The sequence below is a fragment of the Porites lutea genome, chromosome 11, assembly GCF_958299795.1.
Source record: "Porites lutea chromosome 11, jaPorLute2.1, whole genome shotgun sequence".
In the NCBI taxonomy this organism is placed as follows: Eukaryota; Metazoa; Cnidaria; class Anthozoa; order Scleractinia; family Poritidae; genus Porites; species Porites lutea.
In genome coordinates, this window is record NC_133211.1 from 2,578,273 (window position 1) to 2,605,844 (window position 27,572).

A 27,572-nucleotide genomic window follows, 5' to 3' on the forward strand; every position below is an offset into this window, starting at 1 on the left:
GCTCAAGTCTGTTAGTTTTTGGCCTGAGACGGTACTTTTTTAATCAAAATGATAGAGAAAAGCCTTTTCGATACAGGATTTTATTTCATCTCATTTTTACAAACCCCTTAATGGTATAACTTTTGAAACGGTTTTCAACAACAATCAATAGTTTGTTAGTTGGATTAGAAGGCCGTTTATTGGACCAAGATGTATCCCATCGCTTTGATGTGCTGGTCGCCATTATCTCCACCATAAGCAGCTTCGTTACCACACGTGTTGGAGTCATCGAAAAGCCCTCCAGTGCCAAACCCGATTCTGGAGTCGCAGCTATTACAGACATTTTGATTGTTAGAAACGATACCAATTCTCGCTTTAGAGTGGTTGCTATAGGTGCATAGAACGTTGAATCCTTCTTTGTTGCAATTGGGTTGCAAAGAGGCCCGAGACCCAATGAGCTTCTTCCACGTGTTACGGCCCAGTGAAGTAGCTCGGTATTTACCATCTGCGATCAGTGAATACAGGGATCTGGCTTGATGATTGATGACAACAGACTTGAACTGCTGACCGATCTTCATTCCAAGACAGATCTTGTTAAACGGTGTGTTCCAATAAGTCGGTAACTTGGTCTCGTGAGTGTCCAACCCAGTCTTCCCTCCTGGAAGGTTGAAGTCGACTTTATTGCTACATAGTTTAGAATTGTAGTGAAATGTTTTCTGGAAAAAAAATCAGGTAACTCATTCATAAAGAGTACTATCACTTTGCTGTTTTATCTGTTTGAGAAATATGATACAGTCGCCTTGGTGTTCACTGGTCTTGTTGCGAAGTCCTCACATATTATTCTCTTCATACTTTGTCTGTTACTACTGACAATGAATTGAGCTAAAACTTTTCAAAACTACACGTAATACATTCCCTTTCTTTCATTTGACGTGGACTCGTGACTTACATTGTAAGTTTACCTTTATATTGGAAATAAAGTGATGACAAACGTGGCAACTTGTGACAACATTTAAATTTTAATACCTTTGAGCCATCGATCTTCATGACCAGCGTCCATCCACCTCCTCCGCATGTATCAAGCCCATGCTTGGTCATGTGACAGTATACGGGAATCTTTGCAGATCCAACATCAAGCAAATACGCTTTATTTTCACTGGACCTGTTAAAACATACCTCTTTATTGATTTCTCCCAGTTTGTTTGTTTCTTTCTGTGAAAGTTAGGACGCCATGGAAAATCAGAATTCTCGTAAAAGAAATCTGTCTTATCAGATAAGCAATGTTTGGTCGAAGTTGAATAATATTATAAAAGTATCGAGTAGTGTTGTTATTACTGACTTTGTCGGTAAGAAGGACTCTTCTTTACCGCCATATATATGATAACTGGTCAATCGTCTTAAGCTAGTGATTCATAAACTATCCTTTCAGCTTGAGTGTTTAGTAAATTGTCTGAGTTTTGTATTTAATTTTAATTCTTATCTCCTTATTATTTTCTTTCCATTTTCGTATCGGTATTTTAGTTTATTTGTAATCGTTAGGGCACCAATTTTCTCTTTTTATTTCTAAAATACTGAACAATATTCAGAAGCAATTCTCTGTGTTTTTCGTTTGTGGCCTTAAAAGCTACTCTTTTTTTAAGGTCTAATCTAAATCAGTTCAAGGTTTAGTGTTTTAAGGGCTTTTAGCGCTGCAATGTTTGCCTACATCAAATGAAACCCACAATAATAATTTTCCATAGAATTTAAGCATTCTTTAGATTGCCTTTACCCTAGTTACATAAATTTACCGATACGAACTTTATTCTGTAATCAATTCGTTTTTTTGCAAATAGTTTTTGTTATGACTGTTTGTAGACGTATATACTTACAAGTTCTTGGTGTAGATTTCCTTGCACGTTGAGGCTGTGAGACCGAAAATAAAAGGATATAAAGCGTGTTATTTGTAAAAAGAGGACTTTCCACACCATTCTGTAAGAAACACTTTGAGATATGAGTTATTTTTTCATGGTTTGTATTCAGGTTAATCACTCCTGAAGTCTCGAACTATTTCATAATGAATTCATCACAAAACGCTGTTCAAAGAATTTCTTACCGGTATTAGGAGAAGGCTGTAGCATTTCAATTATCTGATCCAGTTTTTTGTCGATTTTCTTGATTGCTTTGTTTGTTTCAGAGTTTTGTCCGTTGTACTGCTTGCAGACAAATGATTTGCCATCGGTACTTTTCGTTCCATTCGTTGCGTTTGCCGTGAGCAACAGAGAAAAAGCTAAAATGAACCAAGATCTCATCTTTCTATTTAAGTTAGCTGTGTTGAAGCGTTTGTTATCGAGTAAACTACAATATTCTGTAATGTTCCTTGAACCGGAATACTTGTACTCCACAATGCTGAGTCTCTTTTTTTAGCTTAGTTTTGACTCGTATTAAAGACAAGAAAATTTTCCAGTCGAAGTATTAACTAATTAATTGCTGGTTCATCATACTCTGTTTAAAATGACGGCGATGAAATCTCACCCGTAAGCGCTAGCAGTTTGAACGCTAAATTTGTAGTCATGTTCCATCAAATTCGTTGGGAGTAACTTATAAAAGTAGACGAAAATAGTGCTTGAAGGCACACTCCGTGTTTCTGTATAAATTTTGTTTGTAGCAGACGGCTGTTTATAGCCGTGCCCCAGTTTCTTTACGTATAAAGACAAAGCAGAAAATTCATAGAATGATAAATGACTTAAAGCATTGGTTTACAGCTTAAATCGTGAATTAGTTTGAAATCTTTCCCTCATTTAGACAAGTCTTCATTTAGACAAGCTTTTTTTGTTGTAATTGAGTTTCTCCAATGAATTTATGGCTTGCTATTTAATCACTACATGGATGACTGGCTAAGGGTACATCAGACATTTGTGTGCGGGAGCAGAGTAGGGAGGGGAGGGTAAGGAGAAACTCTTCTTTTCCCCCGAACCCCGGTCTCTCCAAGAGATTGCTCGCGTGACCTCTGGAGCCAGAATAACCACGAAAGTGATCGATTCAATGTTGCGTTACTCTCTGTGGAAATTACCGGGTGTTTTCGTACGTTTTTAATCGTTTTAAAAAAGCGTGAATATATTTGCGGAGAAATATTTTCTCCTGATATTCGTTTATGTGGCGGAAAGAGATGCGACTAAGTAACCTATAGAGCTTGTGTTTCTTATTTATCATTTAATGTAATCTTTTTTCTGATATTATCACCAATCGGCTTTTATATTTTATGGCTCTCTGAAATGCAGTTGTTTTGCTGATAATGGCAATTTACCATTTTCACATTACCCATAATACACCTCGTTGTACGCCCTCAAAGTTTGCATAAGGATTGTCTTCTATTTCCCTTGGACGTCTGTTATACCCAGGAAAAATTGAAAACAACGATTAATATGCAAAACTTTGTAGACTGAAGGGTGTTTAATGGGCAACACAAAAATGGTCAATTTGAACAGTTTGGACCGCGAGTACGGATTTTGACATTTAATTTGGCTCTTTTACTCCTAGCTATGCAAAGAATAGCTTTCAGAGGCCGGATACGAACTATCACAGTGAATATGTGCAATTCGTATGTTATTTGCTGTTGAACTGTGCGGTATTTTCCAACTAATGAACTTTGTTCGTGAAACAGTCGCATTAAAAACAGTGCCAGATCCGGACCTTGAGATTAGGAGAGGGGGGGAGGCCGGTCATCCAGACCCTTAGATAAGGGGGGGCCGCGCCCCCCGGGCCCCTCCCTTGGATCGGCCACTGAAATGCCTCGCTTCGTTAACCAATCAGAATGCGAGATTTTATTCAATTATGCGATTCTAAATAAACTTTTCACATTGAATGTCTCGTGTTATTGGCCGGTCATAATGTAGCTTATACAGACTGTGTTTCTTCTTTATCCATTTAATCTAATCTTTTTTTCTTCTGCTACCACATAAATACGTTGTAATTTTTTACAGCTCTCTGAAATGCAGTTCTTTTGCTTTTTAAGGCTTAGTCAATAAAAACAATTCAACATTTTCACAATGCCCAATAAACCTCGCCTACGCTCCAAAATTTTGCATTAGCATTGTCTTCAATTTCCCTTGAGACGACTGTTATATCCAGGAGAAATTGGAAACAACAGTAAATATGCAAAACTTTGGGGGTAATCAAGGTGTATTATGGGCTACCGGGGCTATGCGAAAATGGTCATTATGAGAACAGTTTAGACTATGCGCACTGATTTAGAAATTTAATTTGCATTCATGCAATTCATGTGTCATTTGCTGTTAAACTATGCGGGATTGTTCCACTTAGGCACTTCTTCACCGATAACGATGAAGCAACCTGGTTCAAATGCTTCCCCCCGGTATGATAAGGGTGCATTGGATGTCAAAATTGTATTTTTATATACTCTCCTTTGCATTTGAGATTAGTGTGCAATTGACAACTATCGACAACTGATTCAGCTGGGACTGAAACAATAAGAACCATTTTTCTGAAAAGAGTATGTGAAGTGTTTGGTCATGGTTATATCTTTTCTGTGAGGTGAAGGCGAAGATGTATCTTTGGTATAGCAGCACGTGTTATGTAGTGGATGATGAAATCTGCTCAGATCGACTCATGTTTGTAACTGATTTTTTTTCTTCATCAGTAACTAAAGGTTTTTTTCTCTTCTCTTCAGTTAATATATCCATTGAAATAAAATTTTTATTTTATGTGAATGGTGTACGTTTATTGGTGGTGGACCAAATTTTGCTTCAAACATAGCTGAGTCAGCGTGAAAAATGTTTGCCGCTTTCTTTTGTTATCTTGTAATATTTGCTCAGTTGACACAACATTGACAACAATAATCTACAACTGCATTAATCCAAATAAAACAGTACAGAAAAGCGTAGTTATCAATGAAACCGTCTTTATGGCGTCGAGCAACATTTTATTTCATCCCAGTGTTACAAAATCCGTAATTATAGATTTACTTTAAAACCGCTTATAAACAACAATCAACAGTTTCTTAGTTGAATTTTGAGGCCATTTGAAGGCTGTTTCTGCGTATTACAGCTGTTATTGGACTAAGATGTATCCCATTGCTTTGATGTGCTGATCGCGATGTGGCTGGTTGCCACACGTGTTGGAGTCATCACTGTACCCTCCAGTGCCAAACCCGATTCTGGAGTCACAGCTGATGCAATTATTTTGCTCGTTTCCAACGATACCAATTCTCGCTTTGGAGTGGTTGCTATCCGTGCATAGAACGTTGAATCCTTCCTTGTTACAGTTGGGTTGTAAAGAGGCGCGAGGCCCAATGAGCTTCCTCCACGTGTTACGGCCCAGTGAAGAGGCGCGATATTTGCCATCTGCGATCAGTGAATACAGGGATCTGGCTTAATGGTTGATGACAACAGACTTGAGCTCCTGACCGATCTTCATTCCAAGACAGATCTTGTTAAACGGTGTGTTCCAATAAGTCGGTAACTTGGTCTCGTGAGTGTCAAACCCAGTCTTCCCTCCTGGAAGGTTGAAGTCGACTTTGTTGCTCCACAGTTTAGAATTGTAGTGAAAGGTTTTCTGGGTGCATTTGAAACAAAGAGTAGTTTGTCAGTTTGCTGTTGTATCTGTTTGGGCTCTGAAAGATTTTCTGAAAGCCATACACGTCTAGTCGTTTCGATTGGTCTCACTTGGAAGATGAAGCAAAGGCGTTTTTAAGCTACGCACGTCAACCGAAAGTAGAGCCTTTGCATTCTTGGGCAGTAGTTTTGCCGAAATTTTTGGGCAAATCGTCTGTATTAGAGTCAACACACTTAGCAATAGAAATTTGCTAGCATTAAGGCATAATAAAAGGGAAAAACATCACTTTCGGTTGACGTGCGTCGCTGAAAAGCGCCCTTGCATTTTCCTCTAGCATTAAAAGTTTACCTTAATAGGGGGAGTAAGCTTGTTGATGAGTAACCACGTAGTTAATCAGCTATTGAACATTTAACTTTTAATACCTTTGAGCCATCGATCTTCATGACCAGCGTCCATCCACCTCCTCCGCATTCATCAAGACCATGCGTGGTCATGTGACAGTATACGGGAACCTTTGTAGACCCAACATCCAGCAAATACGCTGTGTTTCCTTTTGACCTGGTTAGACAAACATGCCACCAAAATGGTTAAGTTCATTCAGAATGACATAGTTTTCTTCTGTTTGGTAAAGCAGCCTAGTTTCTCAAGAAATCTGGCGAATTTAGAATTATGTCAAAAGTAGGTTGAGTTTGATCGTCCGGGTGAACGTAGTCCTGAATAAGACTGTTGTTGAGAATTATGTGAAGAAATTAGAATTATGTGTAGTTTTGTTTGTAATGTTTTTCTTTGTAATGGGTGTGAGAATATGTTTTGGAATCGGGTCGGGATCGCGGCAGTTGAGCTGCAACGACGTTACGAAATGTTTGTGCAAAGCCTAGGAAAGCTCGATATCTATATAACCCTTCCTCTGGAGAGGGAGAGAATTGTGTCTAATTTGTATTTCATATTTTATAGTTTTTATGTGACAGTTACGTTACTGACATTTGTTTATAACTCTGAGGTTTTGTAGACGAGATAGAATGCCTTTATTCACCATTCACCTAAGTTCAGAGTCTTGTATAAATATCAGGAAATCCAATTTTTATATAGATCAGAGATTTAGTACATTTCACTGACTACACAAAAAAACACTGTAATTGACTATAGCGAACACTCCTGAATAAATTCATTAAGTTTCTTTTCTTCGTTTGTTACCGACCTTCGGTGTTTAAGTATTTGATTTACTGCTATTTTTCTCATTTTAATTTCGTCGATACTTTGTTACTGATTTTATAGCAGTTACCATTGTTTGTTATCCAGAAAATTTTCTCAACTTTGACTTCCCCGTTTTTCGTGTATTTGACTTGCCAGTTGGTGGAGAAAATTAAGAAGAAATTTTAGCAATTTTAGTTTTGAACGCTCGGAAATTTTAAAAGTATATTTCAAAATTTGCGGCTCAGTGTCTTTTTGTAGTAGGTTATTTTCTATCGCTTGTACTTACAAATTCTTTTCATAAATGTCTTTGCACGTTGAAGCTGTAAGAAGTAAGATAACGATATTAGCTACAGTGTATGTCACAAAAGTGTATGTCGTTTCAGTCGACAGCATCAACATCGTTGTCTTTGTCCAAATGGCGACTGTACTAGGTCAGATGACCACTGATCATGTGGCCAGCAAGGTCATGTGACCATTTTGTACTAACTGTTGTACTAATGAGGACCTAAAGTCAAAGTGTCAAAGATTCCGAAGAAAAGGGAAACGGGATAACACTGACTCGGTCTTGGTGCTTTCCATCATCCGATTAAAACATTGACGGATTTAATTTAATATGACCTTGTGGTAGAAGAGGCGCTTCAAATTGTCGCGAAATCAGATAAAGCTACTAAAATGAGTGAAAAAAACGTACATCGCCTCGAACGACAGTCGACATCTTAAGAAGCTTTGGCAACCGAAATCGCGTGAACCATTTGATATTTTTGTTTGAAATTTCGTGCTCCTTTATGAAACTGTACTCATTGTTTCTTTTCTTTCTTACCCTGGAGCAGTGAATTTCGATAAAAAGATACCAGAAAATGTGATGCACGTGCAGACTAACTTTTTTGTTGCCTTAGTCGTCATGGTTGCTTTACTTTTAAATTGACTAGGATTACATAAAGAGCTAGAAAATGTAAACTTTCGGAGATGAAGTCATGGAAATTAGAAGCTATAATTGAATGCATCTTACCTGGAAAAGCAGGGGGCTGTAGCAGTTTAATTAGCTGGTCTAACTTCTCGTCAAGTTTCTTGATAGCTTCGCTAGTTTCAACTCCCTGTCCAATGTACTGGTTGCATACAATTGTTTCACCATTTCTGTTGGTGCGAACTGGAGTCGAGGTGTTTGTAATTTTAGCGCCATTAGCCACGTACACTACGAGTACCAAAGAGAAAGCTGCGCTGAGCCAAAATCGCATTGTGAGAACCAACTTTGTTAAGTGCACTAAAACAGTATTCCGTAATGTTGTCTTCAGCAGAGTAATACGTGCTGAATAACCTTGTGTGCTTTTATTTGACGTGTTGGAACTGAGACGGAAATTGCAATGTGCTGTATAAACATGCGGATGTGTTTTCCGGCTTGTTCATTTGAGATTCATTTGAGCCTGGACGACCCTTAGGGCCTTTATTTTAACGCAAGTCCTTAGGCTGCTGCTTCAGGGGTGATTGGGGAGGGGAGGGGAGGGGGCAGTAAAAAACGCGAAAGGGGAAAGGGAGAGTTACTTTTCTCCGTGCAATTCCACCGACCCCTCACTTCCCCTGTACCTGTCAGTCATGAGTCCTATCCCTGAGGCCAGAAGTATCCGCACCGTTCGAATTTTTATTACTTTTTTAAACGAATTCAACTTTAGTGACTCGCCATTGTATTGTAATTACGGCTGCTGATATCCTAAGTTTTCCATTTTAGTCAAGAATTAACGTGAGATCAGTTCCTGCTTTCAGACACATCGTGTTTACTTTTGATTGTAGCCGGAGATTTGTTATGGCAAGTTTGTTTTCATTGTAAAATCATACCTTGAAAACGAGGATGTTGAGGTCATAAGTTTAGCATGCCAGTCAGTTCATACTGTTGGACCCCATCCATAACGAAGTCACCTTCCCGTATTTCTCGTGTACAGAGATTCTCATTCAGTATTCTTGAAAAAGCAAAAGAGACGATAAACGAATGAGGGACAATAGAACACTAGAATGGCGTTCTAAAATTTTCTCTTGGAGTTAGTGTTTGAGTACATTTGCGTAGCAGTTTACATATATTAGAGCAAGACAACTTTAATTAATCTACCAGGTATATATTGAAGAGATATTTTGTGCGGTATATTTCCTCGATATGCAAAAGACTCTATCATACTGTGTGATACTGTTTAAGTGTGTCAAGGTTCGTGAATGCTAAGAATGTCTTCTAACTAAATTAAACTTTCCTACATGGTCGTGCAAAGGTAAAAATGCACATTGCCACGAGATGATGCAGTGCTCTTCCGTTTTGACTCGATATCATTTATGTTTTTAAAAATGGTTAATTAAAACGTATTAGTTTTCCGAGTCGCGCAAAAGAATATTTTCCCGTGAAAGCCATTGTCGATAATTCGAAGTGTTTTTTTTCTTAACCAAGGTTGAAGTATGGGAAAGAAGAGAAGGAGAAAGTGTTTCTTTAAACTTGACGTTAATTAGCCCCGATTACAGTAATGCGATTTTGTTTTGAATTCTTGTACGTTCTGCCCTAATAAGATCGTGTTTTTAAACACGTTTAAATTCGACAATGCTCTGGTAAAACCTCTCACCAAAAGTGTCAACCTGGAAACTGCGGTTTGCGTCTCACGTCTCTTTCATTATAACAGTCGCTAGTTAGTTTTTAAAGAAATCAACATAAATTTCATGACCAGGGGCGTAGCCAGCTTTTCGAATAGTTGTAGGCCTGCACGCACGCATGACTAGTACGCACTGACTTCACCAACACTTTGAGCTCTGAAGGTTTTTAACTCACCCCAAGAACGCGTAATTTATTATAAACGGAAGAGTGATCAAACTAAAAATTTGTAGGCCAAGGCCTTCAGGTCTATGAGTTGGCTACGCCCTTGATTACGTTGATACAAGTTTGGCAAAAAAAGACCTTCAACGCTCCCTGATAGCGTTTGAGTAAACCTTTGTTCCATGGTTGATATGATGATTTAGTCTTTGTGACCTGAGAGGATTGGTCTTTCGTCAAAGTGATACAGAAAAGCACATTTATTGAAGAAAGAAACTTTTTGGCCTTTTCAATGAAGTGCTTTATATCATGTTATTACAAACCCCTTTTTCTAGTTTCACTTCTATAACCCCAGCCCTTCTTAACGAGAATCAACAGTTTCTTAGTGCATTTGAAGGCTGCTGGCAGGCTAGTTCTGCGTATTACAGCTCTTATTGAACCAAGACGTATCGCATAGCTTTGATGTGCTGGTACCACACGTGTTGGAGTCATCATTGTACCCTCCAGTGCCAAACCCGATTCTGGAGTCACAAGTGCTACAGACATTTTGATTGTTGGCAACGATACCAATTCTTACTTTAGAGCCGTTGCCATCGGTGCATAGTACGTTGAATCCTTCCTTGTTACAGTAGGGCTGTAACGAGGCCCGAGACTGATATTCAGCCCAATTAGTTAAACCCTTTGTTTTAATGCTAGTCGTACTGTTTCTGTTCCCTGAGGTACCACACCAGGTGTGAAGTTGGAGGGGAGTTGGGGGGGGGGGGGGGAGGGGGCAGTAAAGAACGCGAAAGGGAAAAAGGAGAGTTGCTTTTATCTCTCCAGTCCCCTCTCCCTTTTCCCTTTTTCGCGATGCCCCCTTCCTATCCTAGAGGCCAGAAGTATTCGGTCATATCAGCACTGTCTAAATTGTTTTTATTTTTGTTTTTCAATGAATTCAACTTCAGTGACTCGCAGTTGTATTGTAATTAAGGATGTTGATATCCACTCATGAGAACAAATTTAAAATCAGTTCATGCCATATTACACCACCTCCATAACCACGTCGTTTTTACTTTTTCTTGTATCCGGAGATTTTTTAGAGTTAGTTTGTTTTTGTTGCAAAATTACACCGTGGAAACAAGAAAGTGTAGGACGTAGGTTAACCATGCAAGTCACGAATTATGAAATAAGTTCATGCTGTTAGACACTATGCATAAAGAAGTCATCTTCCCGTTTTTATCGCGTACAAAGATTCTCATTAATTGTTCTTGAAAATTGAACAGAGGCGAAAAAGGAATGAAAGACACAACAACAATGATGGCGTTTTAAGAATTTGTCTCGGAGTTCGATTACTTTTGTTTTCTGATACAAATGCTCAGCATCTGGTACTTTTTAAGTCGTTTCGAACCCCTCTACATTTTAGAGCAAGAGAACTTTAATCTGCCGGATATTGAAGGGATAACAAAAATGTATTTTGTGTATATTTTCTCGTTGGCACAAGACTGCATGAAAATATTGCAAAGATAATAATGTACATTCGCACGTGAGGATAAACGCTATCCCATTTTGACTCGATGTCATTTATATGTATTTAATACAAAAGGTAATTTAAAACTTACTGGTTTTCCGAGTCGCGCAAAAAGTATTTTCCTGGGAAAGCCATTGTAGATAGTTCTAAATGTTTTTGTTACCAAGGTTAATGTACCGGAAAGAACAGAGGGAGGAAGTGTTTTCTGTTAACACTGACTTTATCCCCGTTTACAGTAATGTTCGTGTTTTTCAAACGTGGAAATTTGAAAGAGCTTTCCTAAAAACGGACGCTTTTAAAAAGGAAACCTTAAATCCTTAATATAACAGTGTGGACTGTAACATCAATTCCCATGATACAAGATTCAGTAAGAACCTTTTTATTGATAAAATTAAGTAAGAAATTTCTAAGGATGCTTTTTTTTTATAAAGGTTCAGTTAGTTTTAAGGTGACTCGACCCAGTTTTTTTTAGGGGGTACCATCCTACTTTGAAGCTCTCTGGTATCCCCACCTTTACTTTTATCGTAAGTCTAACACATAGAATGGATCACATATAGATCAATCTACAATATATAACATAAAATTTTGGGCGATCGGAGTAAATGTCACGTGGTTATAATGCCACGCCTCTTTGAGGTCTGAGTCGAAAATCTGCTGTTGCCGGCATTTTTTCGTGAAAATCTCTCGGCTACACATAGTGCGCATTAGTGCCTTGCGCTGAACAGAGTTTCACCAAAATCGCAAAGACCCGATTCAAGAAATTCAGCGGTTTCCAAATTTAGGTCATAATTTATGCGAAAATGATAAGCAAACTTTACACGGATTATATCTAATAAACTATGAGATTCATCTCTGTATTTTGGGCATCCTTATAACAGATGGGTCCTTGAAAGTCAGCAAAACGCTTTAGGGCCTTGTAAATGCGCGCGATTTCGAGCAAAGCAAACATTTAGAAATTATAGTTTTCGCTATTTGTTGACGTTTGTCAGCGTTTAAGAGTCAATCTCACAGAAAAAGCATTTTCTTAAAAATTCGTAGTTTTTTTTCCTTCAAATTTTTTCAGGGCCACAATTGATTAACTAACTACCCGGACTCTGAATTTCATGGTCATGGAAAAACTGTGACATTACCTTCTATAAGCCCAAACTTGAGTAAACATTGAAGATTTTTAGCGTTTTGGCTGAGTTTGTGCTTTGGGAGTTGTCTATTGTTTCTAGTCTGTCATTACACAGCATTCTTGTCCAGCACGCGTGCAATGACCACGCTTGGCTGACTTCCGAATGCTCACCGAGATATGATAATTTAGTATAAGAAAATAGAAGGGATTCCCGTGGATTGCATTAAAGCTATGAAAAAATGATATTTTTTTAATAGTAAGTAGATTTAGTGTGTAGCACTTCTTGATTTTTTTGCAAAGGCACAAGAAGCACGAGAATTGATTAAAAATTGTGAGTTAAACCTCTATGTATCACGCGATAGCCTGGCTCACTGTACCAAAATTATCATATTCGGAAGTCAGCCAAGCGTGGTCATTGCACGCGTGCTGGACAAGAATGCTGTATAATGACAGACTAGAAACAATAGACAACTCCCAAAGCACAAACTCAGCCAAAACGCTAAAAATCTTCAATGTTTACTCAAGTTTGGGCTTATAGAAGGTAATGTCACAGTTTTTCAATGAACATGAAATTCAGAGTCCGGGTAGTTAGTTAATCAATTGTGGCCCTGAAAAAATTTGAAGGAAAAAAAACTACGAATTTTTAAGAAAATGCTTTTTTCGTGAGATTGACTCTTAAACGCTGACAAACGTCAACAAATAGCGAAAACTATAATTTCTAAATGTTTGCTTTGCTCGAAATCGCGCGCATTTACAAGGCCCTAAATTGTTTTGCTGACTTGCAAGGACCCATCTGTTATAAGGATACCCAAAATACAGAGATGAATCTCATAGTTTATTAGATATAATCCGTGTAAAGTTTGCTTATCATTTTCGCATAAATTATGACCTAAATTTGAAAACCGCTGAATTTCTCGAATTGGGTCTTTGCGATTTTGGTGAAACTCTGTTCAGCGCAAGGCACTAATGCGCACTATGTGTAGCCGAGAGATTTTCACGAAAAAATGCCGGCAACAGCAGATTTTCGACTCAGACCTCAAAGGGGCGTGGCATTATAACCACGTGACATTTACTCCGATCGCCAAAAATTTTATGTTATATTGTAGATTGATCTATATGTTATCCATTCTATGTGTTAGACTTACGATAAAAGTAAAGGTGGGGATACCAGAGAGCTTCAAAGTAGGATGGTACCCCCGCAAAAAAACTGGGACGAGTCACCTTAACTCATGATTTTAAAGATTGTTAGCATACAGTGAACAACTTATGTTCATCTTGATTCATTTATTGTTTTAACAGGGCTCACATTGATATCACTTAGTAATAAAGATTAAAAATTGAAAATGTCTGCGCGGCGTAGTTCCTTAATGCTCATTTGAAAGTACAACATTGATAGCAGTTCTATAACTAGAGTGGTTAACTCATTTGAATTTTTTCTATTTTTTATTATTTTTCCGATTTTTCGCAATAGAGTATTTTCACTCACGTGTCCAGCATCTATGCAAATTTGTTGGAACAAAAGAAAGCCTTTGCGTACGAAAAGATTTCAACTCCCAGAGGATTGGTTTGGGACACAAAAATATGGCCGCCATGACGTCATGTGAAAACACTCTATTGTTACCGCTCCTGTACAAGTTTGTACGGTGAAGGAAAAGGCCTACCTTCTTGTAGCACTAGTTTCCATAATGTAGTCGATCATAAAATTTACCATCCTCTTGTATGTGTATTTGTTATTTCTACTCACAGCTAGGTGTTATCGCCTTTTTTCTTATTCTTTATGTTTTGCTCTTATTTTTAAATTTGGGCTTTCTTTCGTTTGAGCTTTCGTTTTGCCAATAGAGTAAGTTAACTCTAACTTTAGGGATAATGCTTTGTCGGGTGGTAGACCGAAAAAAAATCAAAATGATCATAAATCAATTTTCACAATTGTCCTCAAGCATGTTTGCTGAGTCTCGTCGTCTTATATTCCTTCTATTTATATCTGCACGAGATAATTTTAGACCACAAATATGGACCCTGATATCTTAGATTGAAATTTTGTATCTTAAAGTCGTTTTCATTACGAAGCTGATAGTTGGTTTCATTTACTTCAAAAATATTCACTACATAACTAGGCAATAGTTTGTGTTTCACTTTATTCATCATTATAGCTATATCTTGAAGCCTCTGGTTGTATAGAGTAGTTAGTCAAGGTTTCTTGAGGAGTTCTTCATATGTGGCAGATTTTCCTTAAATACTATGCGAAGAGCGCGCTCTTGTGAATCCTTTCGAGTTTTCTTCTGTCCGATTTTGCACAGAAGTGCCGTACTATATGACAGTACGTTAAATTAGGTAAAATTGCATATTTATACAAATGAAGTTTAGTTTCTGTAGAAATCATATCCTCTAAACGTGACAGGACTCCAATCTTCTTACTTGTGTTTATACAGATCTCTTGTATATGTGACCTAAACTTAACTATCTAAACAAATGATTGTAAAAAAAGATAAATTCGTAATACATTTTGGTACAGTGTACTTGCGGTGACATAATAAGCTCATCGAGAAAATTGCTTAGTTCCGGCCACTAAGGAAATGTAGCTCTTTAAGAGAATGGTAGCAGAGCTTATTGGAATTTTACTAGATTTTCGTGCCTAAAAAGCCATGAGTTGTTATGCTCCTTTTTAGATTTGGCTTTATGCTCTTCTTATTTTTCCTGCAAGTCTAAGTGAAAGGAAAATAAATTTGCAGCTGTAAAACAATGTACAATTTTTGTTTTGTTTTTTCTTTTCTTTCTTTCTTTTTTTTGTTTGAAAGGTATCGTGAAAACCGGTTGGGGTGCCTGTTACCTGTGGTAACAGTCGCTTTAATTAATTTACGAAAAACTCCGTTCCTTGGTCGGTTTCCTGATTCAGTCAGTTTTGACCTGAAACGATACTTGTGTGATGGAAATGATTCAACAAAACCACACTCATTAAGAAACTGCGTTTCTTGTCTTGTCAATGAAACATTTCATTTCATCTCAGTCCCACAACTCCCTTATTTAAGATTTTACTTTTAAACCGCTTACAATCAGAAATCAACAGTTTCTTAGTTACATTTTACGGCCGTTTGAGGGTTGTTTCTCGGCATTACAGCTGTTATTGAACCAATATGTATCCCATCGCTTTAATGTGCTGGTCGCCCCGGCTATAGCTTCATTGCCACACATGTTAGAGTCATCGTGGTTCCCTCCAGTGCCAAACCCGATCCGGGAGTCAGCGCTTCCACAATCATTTTCGTTGTTTCGAACGATACCAATCCTCGCCTTAGCGAAGATGGTATTTATAGATAGTTCGTTGAATCCCTCCCCGTTACAGTTGGGCTGCAAAGAGGCCCGAGAGCCAATGAGCTTCTTCCACGTGTTGCGGCCCAGTGAAGTAGCTACATGGATCTGGCTTGATGATTGATGACAACAGACTTGAACTGCTGACCGATCTTCATTCCAAGACAGATCTTGTTAAACGGTGTGTTCCAATAAGTCGGTAACTTGGTCTCGTGAGTGTCCAACCCAGTCTTCCCCCCTGGAAGGTTGAAGTCGACTTTGTTGCTCCACAGTTTAGAATTGTAGTGAAATGTTTTCTGCGAACACAAAAAAACAGCAATGAACTCTGTAAGTCCTTATTATGTCAATCTCATATTATCCTACTCATACTTTGTCTGTTACTGCTTATACTGAGTTGATACATCATTGATCAAACAATTTTTTAACCTAACCTCACCAGATTTCTTGTCTTACCCCTTTACTTTGACTCTGGACTTGCAATGTAATTTTGTCTTTAGAATGGAAATTAGGTGATGACAAACCAAGCTAGATGTGAAAACATTGATCTTTAAACACCTTTGAGCCATCGATCTTCATGACCAGCGTCCATCCTCCTCCTCCGCATGCATCAAGCCCTTGACTGGTCATGTGACAATATACGGGAGTATTTCTAGATCCAATATCCAGCAGGTACGCTGGATATTGCTGTTAATTAACACCAATAATAACACTTCGCGCAGTAAAATTGTACTTCATGCTTTTATTTCATTCTTCGCTTTCAATATCAACATAGCTTTGCTTGCACTCTGTCGAACAGGTTAAAAAAAACTGAGTAAACAAACAAAAAGAAAAGGGAAAGAAAGAAACTAAGAAAGGAAAAACTACGAAACTTTTCGAAACTTACTTTTGTAGTATCTTTCTGTTCATTCTTCAGCTTGTAGTTCAGCAAGAAACTGTTTTTATCTGTTTCTAAATGGAGGATATTCTTTAAAAGTAATAATCTTAATTTGATTAGGAGAGGTTTGTAGCAGTTTAATTATCTGATCCAGCTTTTCATCGAGTTTCTTGATAGCGTCGTTAGTTCCAACGTCTGTTCCAATGTACTGATTGCACACAACTGTTTCACCGTCTCTTTGGGCGTGAGCGCTATTCGTGCTGTTGGTAATTTTAGCACCGTTTGCTTGGTATGCCGCAAGAAACAGGAGCAACGTTTCAAAAAGCCAGTACTTCATTGTGGAAGCCAAATGAGACTGAATAACTACAATTTTTCTATGAGGTTTTCTCTGTTTATTGACCTCTAAACAGTTGACTTGTGTTGGAGACCAGAACCAGTGGTCGATATTAACGGCAACCCGCTTGGTTAATAAAACTGTGTCCAAGTAACCAGACATAGTTAGTAAAAATGTTCCTAAAAATAATTTTCAAAAGTCTGTTTTGGAGGCAAATATTTATCTTGAAGAAAGGCTGGACTGTTTCTTTTTGCACTAGATTGTTTTGTCTCGAGCAATTTGTTGTTCTAAAAGATTCTTTTAGGTTAAGTTCGTTCGAACAGTAAAGGTACAGTAATAAGAGCAACTTGTTTTGGGTCTTTGCTGCAAAAGGAGTTGAAAGCGATGTTCCGCGCAGGTTGCAAACAGTAGATAGAGAATACTTCATGGAAAGTGCTGGCGTACGGTATTTACGCACGAGTTGTTGACGTATCAGAAATCGAACGAGTGAGTGCAGCGAACGAGTAAGATTTCTGATACAAAAACAACAAGTGCGTAGATACCGTACAAAGCTCTTTCCATGTGGTATTGTGTTTATTATATACATTCTGAGACATTAATCATTTTGGCGGCCTTTTTATTTTAAATCTTTCAAAAAATGCTAAAATTTGCCGCTACACACTTACCGCAAAATGACAACGAAAACGAAGTATCAGCTTTTTAGTAAAAACGTTTGTTAAAAACATAAATGACGGTAAGGATATGAGGTAATCCAAGAACTATAAGTAATCTTAACTGTTTGTTCTCAATGCACAATAGAAAATGAGTGAATTTAAGTAAAATGGCCAGTTTCAATATAAGCTTAAGCTTAAGTGAAAGGCAAAGTCGCTCCGACAAAAAGCACAACAAAAGCTTACATCTCGTTCTGTTTTTCCCTTTCCGCTGTTGTTTTGCCGGCTCTCTACCGTTGTCTTTATCGACAGTGAAACAAACGAAACTATTCCACTCCATTTCCGAAATGTTTTTCACTTTTTTAGCGAGAAAAACTCTTTAAGTAAAACTTTTCTCGTTGAAGGTGTGCGAAGCGGCGCTGCAAGCTGCAATAAAAGGCGGGAATTTTGGCGCGAAACTCACACACCTCTGTGGCTTCTGATTGGACGTATCATTTTTCTCACACGTGAAAAAACATCGTTCGCGATTCTGATTGGAAGTATCATTTTTTCACGTGTGAAAACCATCGTTCGCTTCTCTGATTGGCTAGAACTAATTTGCGTACGAAAATTTACGACATAGCTTTTTGGTGAGTATTTCTCAGTATGTATATAATAAAACTACTTTCTACATTCTGAAACAACCTGATGTGCTGCAAGACTGGTTTGACTGGTGGCTGCTAATACGCACAATATCGCAGCTTTATAACTTGGTTTCAGTAAACCAATGGTGCAAAACTAGTTGCTCGTTTTCCTGGTTCGTTGTCCTGGTTCGAACGAACAAGAAAACGTTGAAAAACGCGGGCTTTACGGAACAGGCCTATCAGTACAGTTTCCAACAGTACTTTGAAAGACGTAAACAAGAAGGTCAAACATTCGCAAAGATTTGAAAAAGGTATTCGTCTGGTTACAATTCCTCTGTAGACAAGCATTTTTCGTAATGTGCAATGTGTTTGGGAAATTTATACCATAGACAAAGGCCAATTACTTTTCCATTTGTATTGCAAAACTAAGCCAAGAAATCTTGATTTATAAACTCTATGATATGGTTAGCGAAATTTATGTCTACTATCCCGAACGGTGCAGCTGGGCTATTAAGTAAATAGATACAATTGTAATGACCTGTCAAATATGTTAGCATTGTCACTGAAGAAGTCCAATGAATTGCCAAGTAAATGCTGATAAAAATAAGAAGTTATGGTAAAATAATTTCATACTCCCTTGAAGTAGCTCTTAGAGACTTAAAGATTTTGCTGAAAGCACACAAACTTCATCGTTTACTTAAGCAATAGACCACAGTTTCTATGGGTTTACCGGCGTGATAACCCACGCGGGATGTTGGTAGAACACAAGAAAAGCTTGTAAATCACGAGCCCAAGGCGAGTGATTTACAAGCTTTTCGAGTGTTCTCCCAACATCCCAAGTGGGTTTTCACGCCGATAAACCCATAAAAAGTGTGGTCTAATGCTTTTATAAAATAACTTGAAGTTTTCTATGAGTTTACCGGCACAATAAACCATAGGTTTTTAACCAATCAGAACGTGCGCATTATCTTAGTTATTTTATAAAGTATTCTGACGACCACCAGATTGTTGTTTACAGAGCCATCTGTTGTTTATTAAAGTCCCACCATTGTGGACTTGATTAACAATAGACCATTTGCTTGACGTCATATGACGTCAGCAACCAGAATCCCTCAGGTTTTTGTTTTTACAATTTAGGCTATTGTATTGAAACTTCATTGAGTTACTAATCGAAATATGAAGATAAATAACGAAATAAATTGTGGTTCTTGTGTACTTATTTCCGGCCACGAAATAAAATGGCGGAATTTATACCGCAGGCGAATTTTCTAAATGGCTGAACGTATACTGGAAATGAATTTTTCGTCTGACAATAGATTCATTTAAGTATAAATTCTTGAGACGAATTTAGCACGAATTTTAGAGGACATTTATGCTAAAAGACTGGGCATGAATGATAAACAAAATGGCTGCCTTCAGAGCTGTTTTGATCAACAGATAAGATCGAGAAAAATAGCAGTATTTCAGTGTAATAGTGTGTTAACAGCGTTTCTTAACAGTCTTTACTTGACCTTTTTTTTTAACATTGTTCAGGGCGCGCCCTCTTTAACATTATATCCCATGAAACCTTGCGAATGAATAGATACGGCGGCGAACTCAAGTCAAAACGGAGCAGAAATCTGTCTTCGTTTTCCGTCTAGATATAAATTTAAAGACGGATTATCAACCTCAGACGTCTGACAAACGAATCAAGCGAAGACGAATTTTGGCCAAAAATTCATCAAAGTATCGGATTTATATCTAGACGAATTATTCGTCCCTGATGGATATCTTGTGTTAGGCCGATAATTCGTCTGTAGTATAAATTTGGCCAATGTTTATAGGAATGTTTATAGAGTTTACAGAGTTTATTTGTTGTGTTCCTTTTTATATTTGGTCCTAGTTTCTTGTTTGTTGTTGTTTTTAGTGATCTTTCTGTATGAAGTATGGTTAAGTCTAACGTTACGAAAAACGCATTTTCCGCTGGTGGGCCAAATTTTAACTTTGTTCTATAGAACTCGTCTTTTGTTCTTTTCTTTTTAATTATTTTACGAAGTAAGCAAAATTTCAAGGTTGACAAAAATCAACTTTCTCGCCTTTTACTAGCCTGAATTTCAGCCGTTTCGTTAAGTCGCAAACTCCCGAGAGAGACGTTTGCGACTCGAGGTGACGTCTGAAATTCAAGCTAGTTTTTTTACATGGCTCGAGCAGTTTTCATAACACTTCGTTCCGCGCTTGTTATCCGGATATAGTTTTTGACCTGAGGCGATACTAATGTAATGAAAATGATAAGAGAACTACATTCAGTCATCAAAGAAGTAGAGTTTTTGGCCTTTTAATGCAAAATTTTATTCTACCTTATTTTTACAAATTCCGTATTTGACCGCTTTTTAAACATAATTAACAGTTTCTTAGATGCATTTTACGGCCGCTTGAAGGCTGTTTCTGTGTATTACAGCTCTTATTGGACCAAAATATATCCCATCGCTTTGATGTGCTGGTCGCCATTATCTCCTCCATGCTGAGCTGCGTTGCCACACGTATGGGAGTCATCAGGGTACCCTCCAGTGCCAAACCCGATCCTGGAGTCACAGCTGTTACAATCATTGTTGTTGTTGCCAACGATACCAATTCTCGCTCTGCTACCACCACCACACAGTGTGTTAAATCCTTCCTTGTTACAGTTGGGTTGTAAAGAGGCCCGAGACCCAATGAGCCTCTTCCATGTGTTACGGCCCAGTGAAGTAAGTCGGTATTTGCCATCTGCGATCAGTGAATACAGGGATCTGGCTTGATGGTTGATGACAACAGACTTGAACTGCTGACTGATCTTCATTCCAAGACAGATCTTGTTAAACGGTGTGTTCCAATAAGTCGGTAACTTGGTCTCGTGAGTGTCCAACCCAGTCTTCCCCCCTGGAAGATTGAAGTCGACTTTGTTGCTCCACAGTTTAGATTTGTAGTGAAAGGTTCCCTAAGAACATTTAAGAAAAACAAAAAGCATCATGTAAGTTATTCTGATAACGTACTATCGCCTTGCTGTTTTATAATTTGACGAATATAATATCAGCATTTTGGTCTTCACTGAATTGATAACTCATCGAGCTAATAGTTATCTAACCTACACTTACTGGATCCACTGTAACCCTGTATGTTGACCTTAATTAATGGTCTGAATTTAAGTGACAGACAGACAGAGCAAAATCATGGTCTCTTCACTGAATCGATAAATCATCGAACCAACAGTTATCAAACCAACACTTACTAGATTCCCCTCGCCATATACGTTGACCTTACTGAGTGCGGATGTAAGTGGTGACACACCGTAATTTTTAGGGAGTTATTATAACTCCAAAAATGGAGTAAAAATTTTAGGTGCAGGATAACCCCTTTTTTGGGGTTATTTTAACTCCTAATTTAGCTCCGAATTTCGGGTCATTTTTACTCCTGAAAAAGAGTTCTTTTTACTCCCAGTCTGGAGTTAAAATCACTCCGAAATGGGGTTACTTGTACTCCTTACATGGGTTGTTTTTACTCTTTTTGGAGTTAATTTAACTCTGAAAGTGGAGTAAAAAATTTTAGGTACAGGATAACTCCTTTTTGGGGGTTATTTTAACTCCTCAATATCTGGGGTCACTTTTACTCCTGAAAAAGAGTTCTTTAAACTCCTTTTTGGAGTTAAAATAACTCCACGAAAAATAACTCCACTGTAAGGAGTTAAATTAGCCCCACTAGAGGAGTTATTATAACTCCCTGAAAATTACATTGTAGACAGAGCTGCTTGTGAGAGCATTTAACTTTTAATACCTTTGAACCATCGATCTTCATGACCAGCGTCCATCCACCTCCTCCGCATGCATCAAGGCCATGCTTGGTCATGTGACAGTATACGGGAATCTTTGCTGACCCAACGTTCAGAAGGTACTCTTTATTTCCTTTGGACCTGGTGAAACATACAACTTCATTGGTTCACCTCATTTTGAGATATTTCGCTCATCTCAGTGGGGCCATAGAAAGGCTGTCTTAGTAAGGGCTCAATAGAAATGGAGAGTTCCAGAAAAAGGAAGTCTTTCATATCCAGTGGAAAGTGGAAGTGGAAATATAAAGATATCAAGCGAGGTTGTAATTGCTGACTTTGTCGATTAGCGTCACAATTTTTTCCTCGTGTTCTATCTTCACCAGTGTCGGGCTTCGCTCCTAATTAAATGATAAATTACTTAATCCTATAAAGTTGCTGGTTGATGAACTATCCTTCGTCTTGAGTATTTCGTTATAATTGTTAGTGCTTGCTCATTTCCTGGCTTTTTTCTAAAAAACTGTGGTTATCGTTATTCTAGTTTATTTTACCATTTTTGGACCAGTTTTTGCTTTCTGTATTCTACAATCATGAAGATAATTAAGAAGCAACTCTATGTGATTTTCTAGCTTTTTGCGATCTGAACTTGAAAGCCCAGTCCATGAAAAGATCTTTTCTGTAGGTCTAGATTGGCGCAGTGTTTTTATGATTTTAAACGCTAATTTTGATCACAGCACGTATTTTCTTTTCAATTTTGTGACTCGAAATGATATGTTCACAGTTTTGATAATATTCACAGTTTTGATGTATTTGTTACATACTTCCACTGTTTTTTACATTTAGAAATTTTGATCTTTCTGTAAACGATTCTCGTCATCATTTGATATAAACCTTTTGCTGTTGAGTCAAAAACAAAGTTTAGATTGTATGCCCTTTGTGGGCCATACTACGAATTCTCTCTGTTCTTTTTCAACACGCAAAGTACACGTCATTTTTTGCTGAAGCTTACTGACGTCTTGGAAACCACGTCTTCTCTTGGTTATGAGTAGTAGCAGATTTCGGCCGCGGTAATTTTTCTTGCTTAACTCTGTGTTTACTACGAAAATAAGGTGTATTTGTATTTCTTCAGCCTTATACTTACAGGTTCTTGTCATAAATCTCCTTGCACGTTGAAGCTGTTGGGAATTCAGTAGAAAATGATATTAGCCATATGAAGACCACGTACAAGGAACTTCAATTTGAATCCAATTTTTGCCGTTGATTTCAACTCGTTTACGGTACTGGTGACGACAATTAGAGCCCTATCTCAATAATACCGCGAGCACTAAGTTTTACTTCATTTTTCGCATTTTCGGCTAGTTCCGCCTTAAATTGGTAGTGTCTTACTACAGTTTTAAGAAGAGAAACATCAAGGACAAAAAGCCAAAAACTTTCGAAGAATTATTTCAAAATGTCTTTGTTTTTGGTGAAGTTGAATTATCTCACATTACATTTCCTTTTCAAGGTGTTATTAGTTTAATTACATAAGAAATAGTTATAAGTAGCTTCTCTGTGTGTTAGAATGGAATATATAAATTCTTAAATTACCTGCATAAGGAGAAGGCTGTAGCAGTTTTATTAGCTGATCGAGCTTTTCATCGAGTTTCTTGATAGCATCGCTAGTTACAGCGCCGTGTCCAATGTACTGATTGCATACAACTGGCTCACCATCCCCTTTTTTTGTTGTCTTAGTCCCATTCGCCACGCATTCCGCGAAAATCACAAGGAAGGCTACAAAAAGCAAAAATCTCATTGCGGTAGCCTGACAAATTGGTGAAGTGCAATATTTCTCCAAAGTTTTCTTTAACAGAATGACTCATGCTGTAAGAGGATGTCTAAATTTATTGACCTGAGATTTGGCTTGTAGGAAGACTAGAAAATTTTCCAGTCGGATTATTAAGTAAATAGTTGCCATTTGAGACATTTTTGCCAGAGAAAACTTTTGTGGTGCTATGTAAAATACTGATAAAAATTTTGTGGAAAGAAAGGTGTAAAGACATTTAGTACAACTCAGAGTGCGCCAACGGAAACCCGTTTATCGCGTCTTTTGCTGATTATTTCAGCCCTGCTGTTAAATTTTGCTTTAAAATATTAGCTGCATGGTCAAAGGCGAGTAAGTAAATGTTCGTGAACAACTACAGAACTTGAGGTTTATTTCTAGTTGTTCAACGGAAAAATCGACGACAAAAAGTAGAAACTCTTACATTGAAACAGCAGGAATTGTATTCACTGCGTAATACTATGAAGATAATTCTGAAATAATTATACTAAAAGGCAAAAATTATAGTTGTCTGCATTTATTATTTGCAAACTTCGAGGTGCTATTGTTCCTACGGCAGTTGAGACCGCGACTCTTTACTTTCGTAACTAACGTCATTCTTCCTCGACTAATTTTCTTCCTAAGTTTTCTAGCCTTTGCAAATGTCTTAGTTACTCTTCAACAATCTCTTCAAAGTACCAACCCTGGGTATGATATCTTGTCTTGAAAGATTCTCGAATGTCGTGAGACTTATAAGAGACACTGACAATAAAGAACTCAACCGAAATGACATTCCATGATAACACGTGGTGAGACAAAATACTGTTTATTTTTTAGGGTATTTGCATTTTACTTTTTCACAGTATAAACTTTGAACGTTTTGAGGCCTTGAGCTTAAGGTTGGACGTTTAATCAGTTTATTACTGATTGTACTTAGTACTTATCATGCTTTATTTTTCAAAAAACTTCAACTTTATTTTACAGTGGAACCTCGTTATAACGAAGGACCAAGGGACGGACAAAATTTGTTCGCCTTAACGCGGTTTCTTTATATCAAGGTTCTTTTTCATATATTTTACTATTACTGGGTAAGGAAACTCGTTCGTTAAGCGGAGGACTTTGTAATATACGTGTTCGACTGTAGAAGTATTTTATCAACGTGTCCAATCCCTTTTTGGCCGATTCCTTCCCCTGTTGTGTGACAAAACAACGTAATATAGATGTTCGACTGTAGAAGTATTTTATCAACGTGTGGAAACCCTATTTGGCCGATTCCTTCCCCTGTTGTGTGACAAAACAGCAGCCTTTTTTAAATCTTTTTTATTTTTATTTTCAAGCTTAATCAGTAGTTATGCTGAAAGAAGCGCATACACTTAGTCCCTCGGGTTCAAGAAATTGTAAGACGTCCTTTAAAAGCTAAGAATTTGCTCTGTTTGCCTCAGACAGGCCGAAACGTTTTTTTTATTCGGAAGCTATTTTAGTAAAGTTAGATCTAAATGGCTTAAAATTGTGTTGTAAATAAGAAGTTGATTTTGCGAGTTTAATATTCCAATCATGAATAAATTTGAAATTAGTTGATGCTATCAGACACCTTTGATAAAGAGGTGTATTACAACTTTGTTTGAACGGAAACAATCGCTTTTTTCTCTTCAATTTTCATGAAGAAGAACAGAGGAAACGAACAAATAAGACGAACAGCAAGTTCCATTGCGTTTGCTTTTGAACATAATTGTTTTGATTGCGTTTGATATATTTAACGTGTTTCGACCATTTCTTGTTTATCAAAGGTTGATTCGAGATCTGAATGGTTAAAATCGATGTGAGTATACGTATTTGTTGTCGGTATATTTTCTAGAGGAGCACAAATTGCGTGATGTTCAGTTTTTAGACAAAGCACAATTCAGTAGACGATAGTATAAATATAACAACCTAGGTTTACCTTGAGAATGAACACTATCACGTTGGTTTTTCGAGAGGCGCACAGAAATTTACAGTCAATTCCCTCCAAGGAGGACATCTTTGCGACCGGCACCAAGTATCCGCCCGGTCTTAGAGTAATGTCCGTCTTATTGAGAGTCGAATAAAAGGAGTAAAGAAAAGCAGGGATCAATTCTAGCTGTCAGTTCTACTGAAGTGTTCGTCTTATAGAGGTGTAGTCGACCGTGAAATTAATCGACCATGCATAAATACTGTCTGAAACAGAAGGAGCAAGTGTAATTTGTCGGTTACAAGTTACGAAATCGCTGTCTGTCCCTGTATTTCGTGCGCATTCATTTCGGTACATTTTGTCCTTGCGTTCGATTACAACTGTCTCCGCAACTGTCGTCATCTCGAAATGGCAGACATTCGACAGCACTCCTTATAGCAGATTTTTCTAAAAGCGAAGCTCTGTTGTATTATAGTCAACGGCGGAAACCAAAAGTTTTGAAAACGCTGACTGGGAAACTGCCCACCTACCCCTCCCCTAAGTCAACATTTTGCCCTAAGAGAGAAGTAAGTGTTTATGTTGGCTTAGGGGAGGGGTAGGTGGGCAGTTTCCCAGAAACGTATAATCCGAAAATATGAGCTTAAACTCAAAGCAGTAATTTGTATTCAGGTACATGCTATTTGTTTTGGAAGGTAAATAAAGGAGCGAGGTTTGTTTATGGTTGTTCTTTGAAGACAATTTTTTGTGAGAATGGCTCTTGAAATTTTGAATTCGACCCGTTTGATTTTCAGTCTGTTTAGTATTGTGTGAACAAGAGGGTACTCCACACTTGATAAGACACACGTGGTTTACTTTATTAAGTCGATCGTATCTTAATACAGATATCATTCTTTATTGTGCTTTCAAGAAGTGCTTCGACCTTAAACAACGACTTCGATCTTACAACATAAAGAAGCAAAATAAATGATCTTTGATTCATATTTCACAGTTTTTATGGACTGAAGACTTGTTTCAGTTCAGCGCCCCAAATTTTTGATGACGTCTTTTATTTTCTGGAGATGCCAAAATTGATCCGTATGCTTCTTCATCTCATGGTATGATTCGGAACCCATTAAACGGATAGCTTTCTGGCTTGAGTTTTTTGTTGTGAATCGTTCGTTAACCCTCGCTTTGCCGCCAAGAAGAGTCGAACGTGTTCAGGGCAAAACTTGCTATTCGCAAGTGTACAACAGCTAGAACCATGTTAAGGTAGAAAGGAAATGTATGATGTAGACTGAAAACCTTTGCTATAAACTTGGTCTGATGACCAGTATACTTCAAAGGAATCCTCTCTAGGTTGCAAGTTCTCCATTGTATTTTGTGTCTTTTCTCGCAACAGCGACAATTTTATACTTTACTAGCCCTCTCATGAGGTAAATCCTTGTTGGTTCCCACATTTTATGAGCCACTTGACCAGCCGCAACCAGGGTTATTTCTCGAGGCAAGGGAGAGAACCCTGGGAGCGAGGTTGATCTGATCGCCGAGCGCCTGTATTGTGGGCCCTCCCTTGGGCCCTCCATTCGGCGCCAATTCTCGCTATTTGAACCCCTGCAATAGGCGAGCATTCAACTACATTAAAAACCCGCGAGTAAAAACCTGGCTTTTAAGAACCTGTCGGGCTAAAATTTGAGACAGGTTCTTATTTTCTAAAATCTTTTAAAAAAAATTGCATACACTTTGTCAAATAAGATAAGTCAACCTTCATTTTTACATAAATACTAATTTGGTATGTTGATTTTATATAAGGAATAAGCTGAATTCTACCAAATACTCTCATCTATAATGTATTGTTTTCTTTAGAAAATTTAGAACCTATTTTAGAACTTAAGAACTTTACTAAATAGCCTAAATGTTTTGCTAATTCTAGTACCATTTATGTAAAGCCCCGTGCAAACGGACGCGACATTGTTGGCCTACAACCCCCAACATTGTTGGATGTCATATATTGCGTCCGTTTGCACTCTCTGTTGCCTGTTGTTGGATGTTTCACAAAATTCGACACTTAGAAAGAGAAAAGGTCAAGAAGGGCTTCGAGATGTCCGCAAATTTCGCAAAAACCGCAAAAGTAACAACAATTTTCTTCCTCTGTGAAAAGATTGAGCAACAAATATGGCAAAAATAGC

At 37.8% G+C, this 27,572-nt stretch overlaps 3 protein-coding genes and 2 pseudogenes across 4 annotated transcripts in view; 1 reads left to right on the forward strand and 4 right to left on the reverse strand.

The window, feature by feature from the left end:
* The window catches only part of LOC140952386 (2-(3-amino-3-carboxypropyl)histidine synthase subunit 1-like), an 85,052-nt gene that overhangs the window by 15,110 nt on the left and 42,370 nt on the right, over positions 1–27,572 (forward strand). The window lies entirely within an intron of this gene.
* On the reverse strand, positions 177–1,871 carry LOC140952396 (uncharacterized skeletal organic matrix protein 5-like). Its single transcript, XM_073401816.1, has 3 exons — positions 1,848–1,871; positions 1,006–1,141; positions 177–695 (listed from the first exon to the last, which is right to left on the reverse strand). The coding sequence occupies exons 2-3, from the start codon at positions 1,075–1,077 to the stop codon at positions 177–179; spliced, it is 591 nt and encodes a 196-aa protein (XP_073257917.1). The 5' UTR covers positions 1,078–1,141; positions 1,848–1,871.
* On the reverse strand, positions 4,873–7,973 carry LOC140952394 (uncharacterized skeletal organic matrix protein 5-like; annotated as a pseudogene).
* On the reverse strand, positions 15,092–16,799 carry LOC140952261 (uncharacterized skeletal organic matrix protein 5-like; annotated as a pseudogene).
* LOC140951721 (uncharacterized skeletal organic matrix protein 5-like) lies at positions 20,223–23,552 on the reverse strand. The gene is made up of 4 exons (XM_073401038.1): positions 23,273–23,552; positions 22,827–22,860; positions 21,697–21,832; positions 20,223–20,863 (listed from the first exon to the last, which is right to left on the reverse strand). The coding sequence occupies exons 1-4, from the start codon at positions 23,475–23,477 to the stop codon at positions 20,351–20,353; spliced, it is 888 nt and encodes a 295-aa protein (XP_073257139.1). The 5' UTR covers positions 23,478–23,552; the 3' UTR covers positions 20,223–20,350.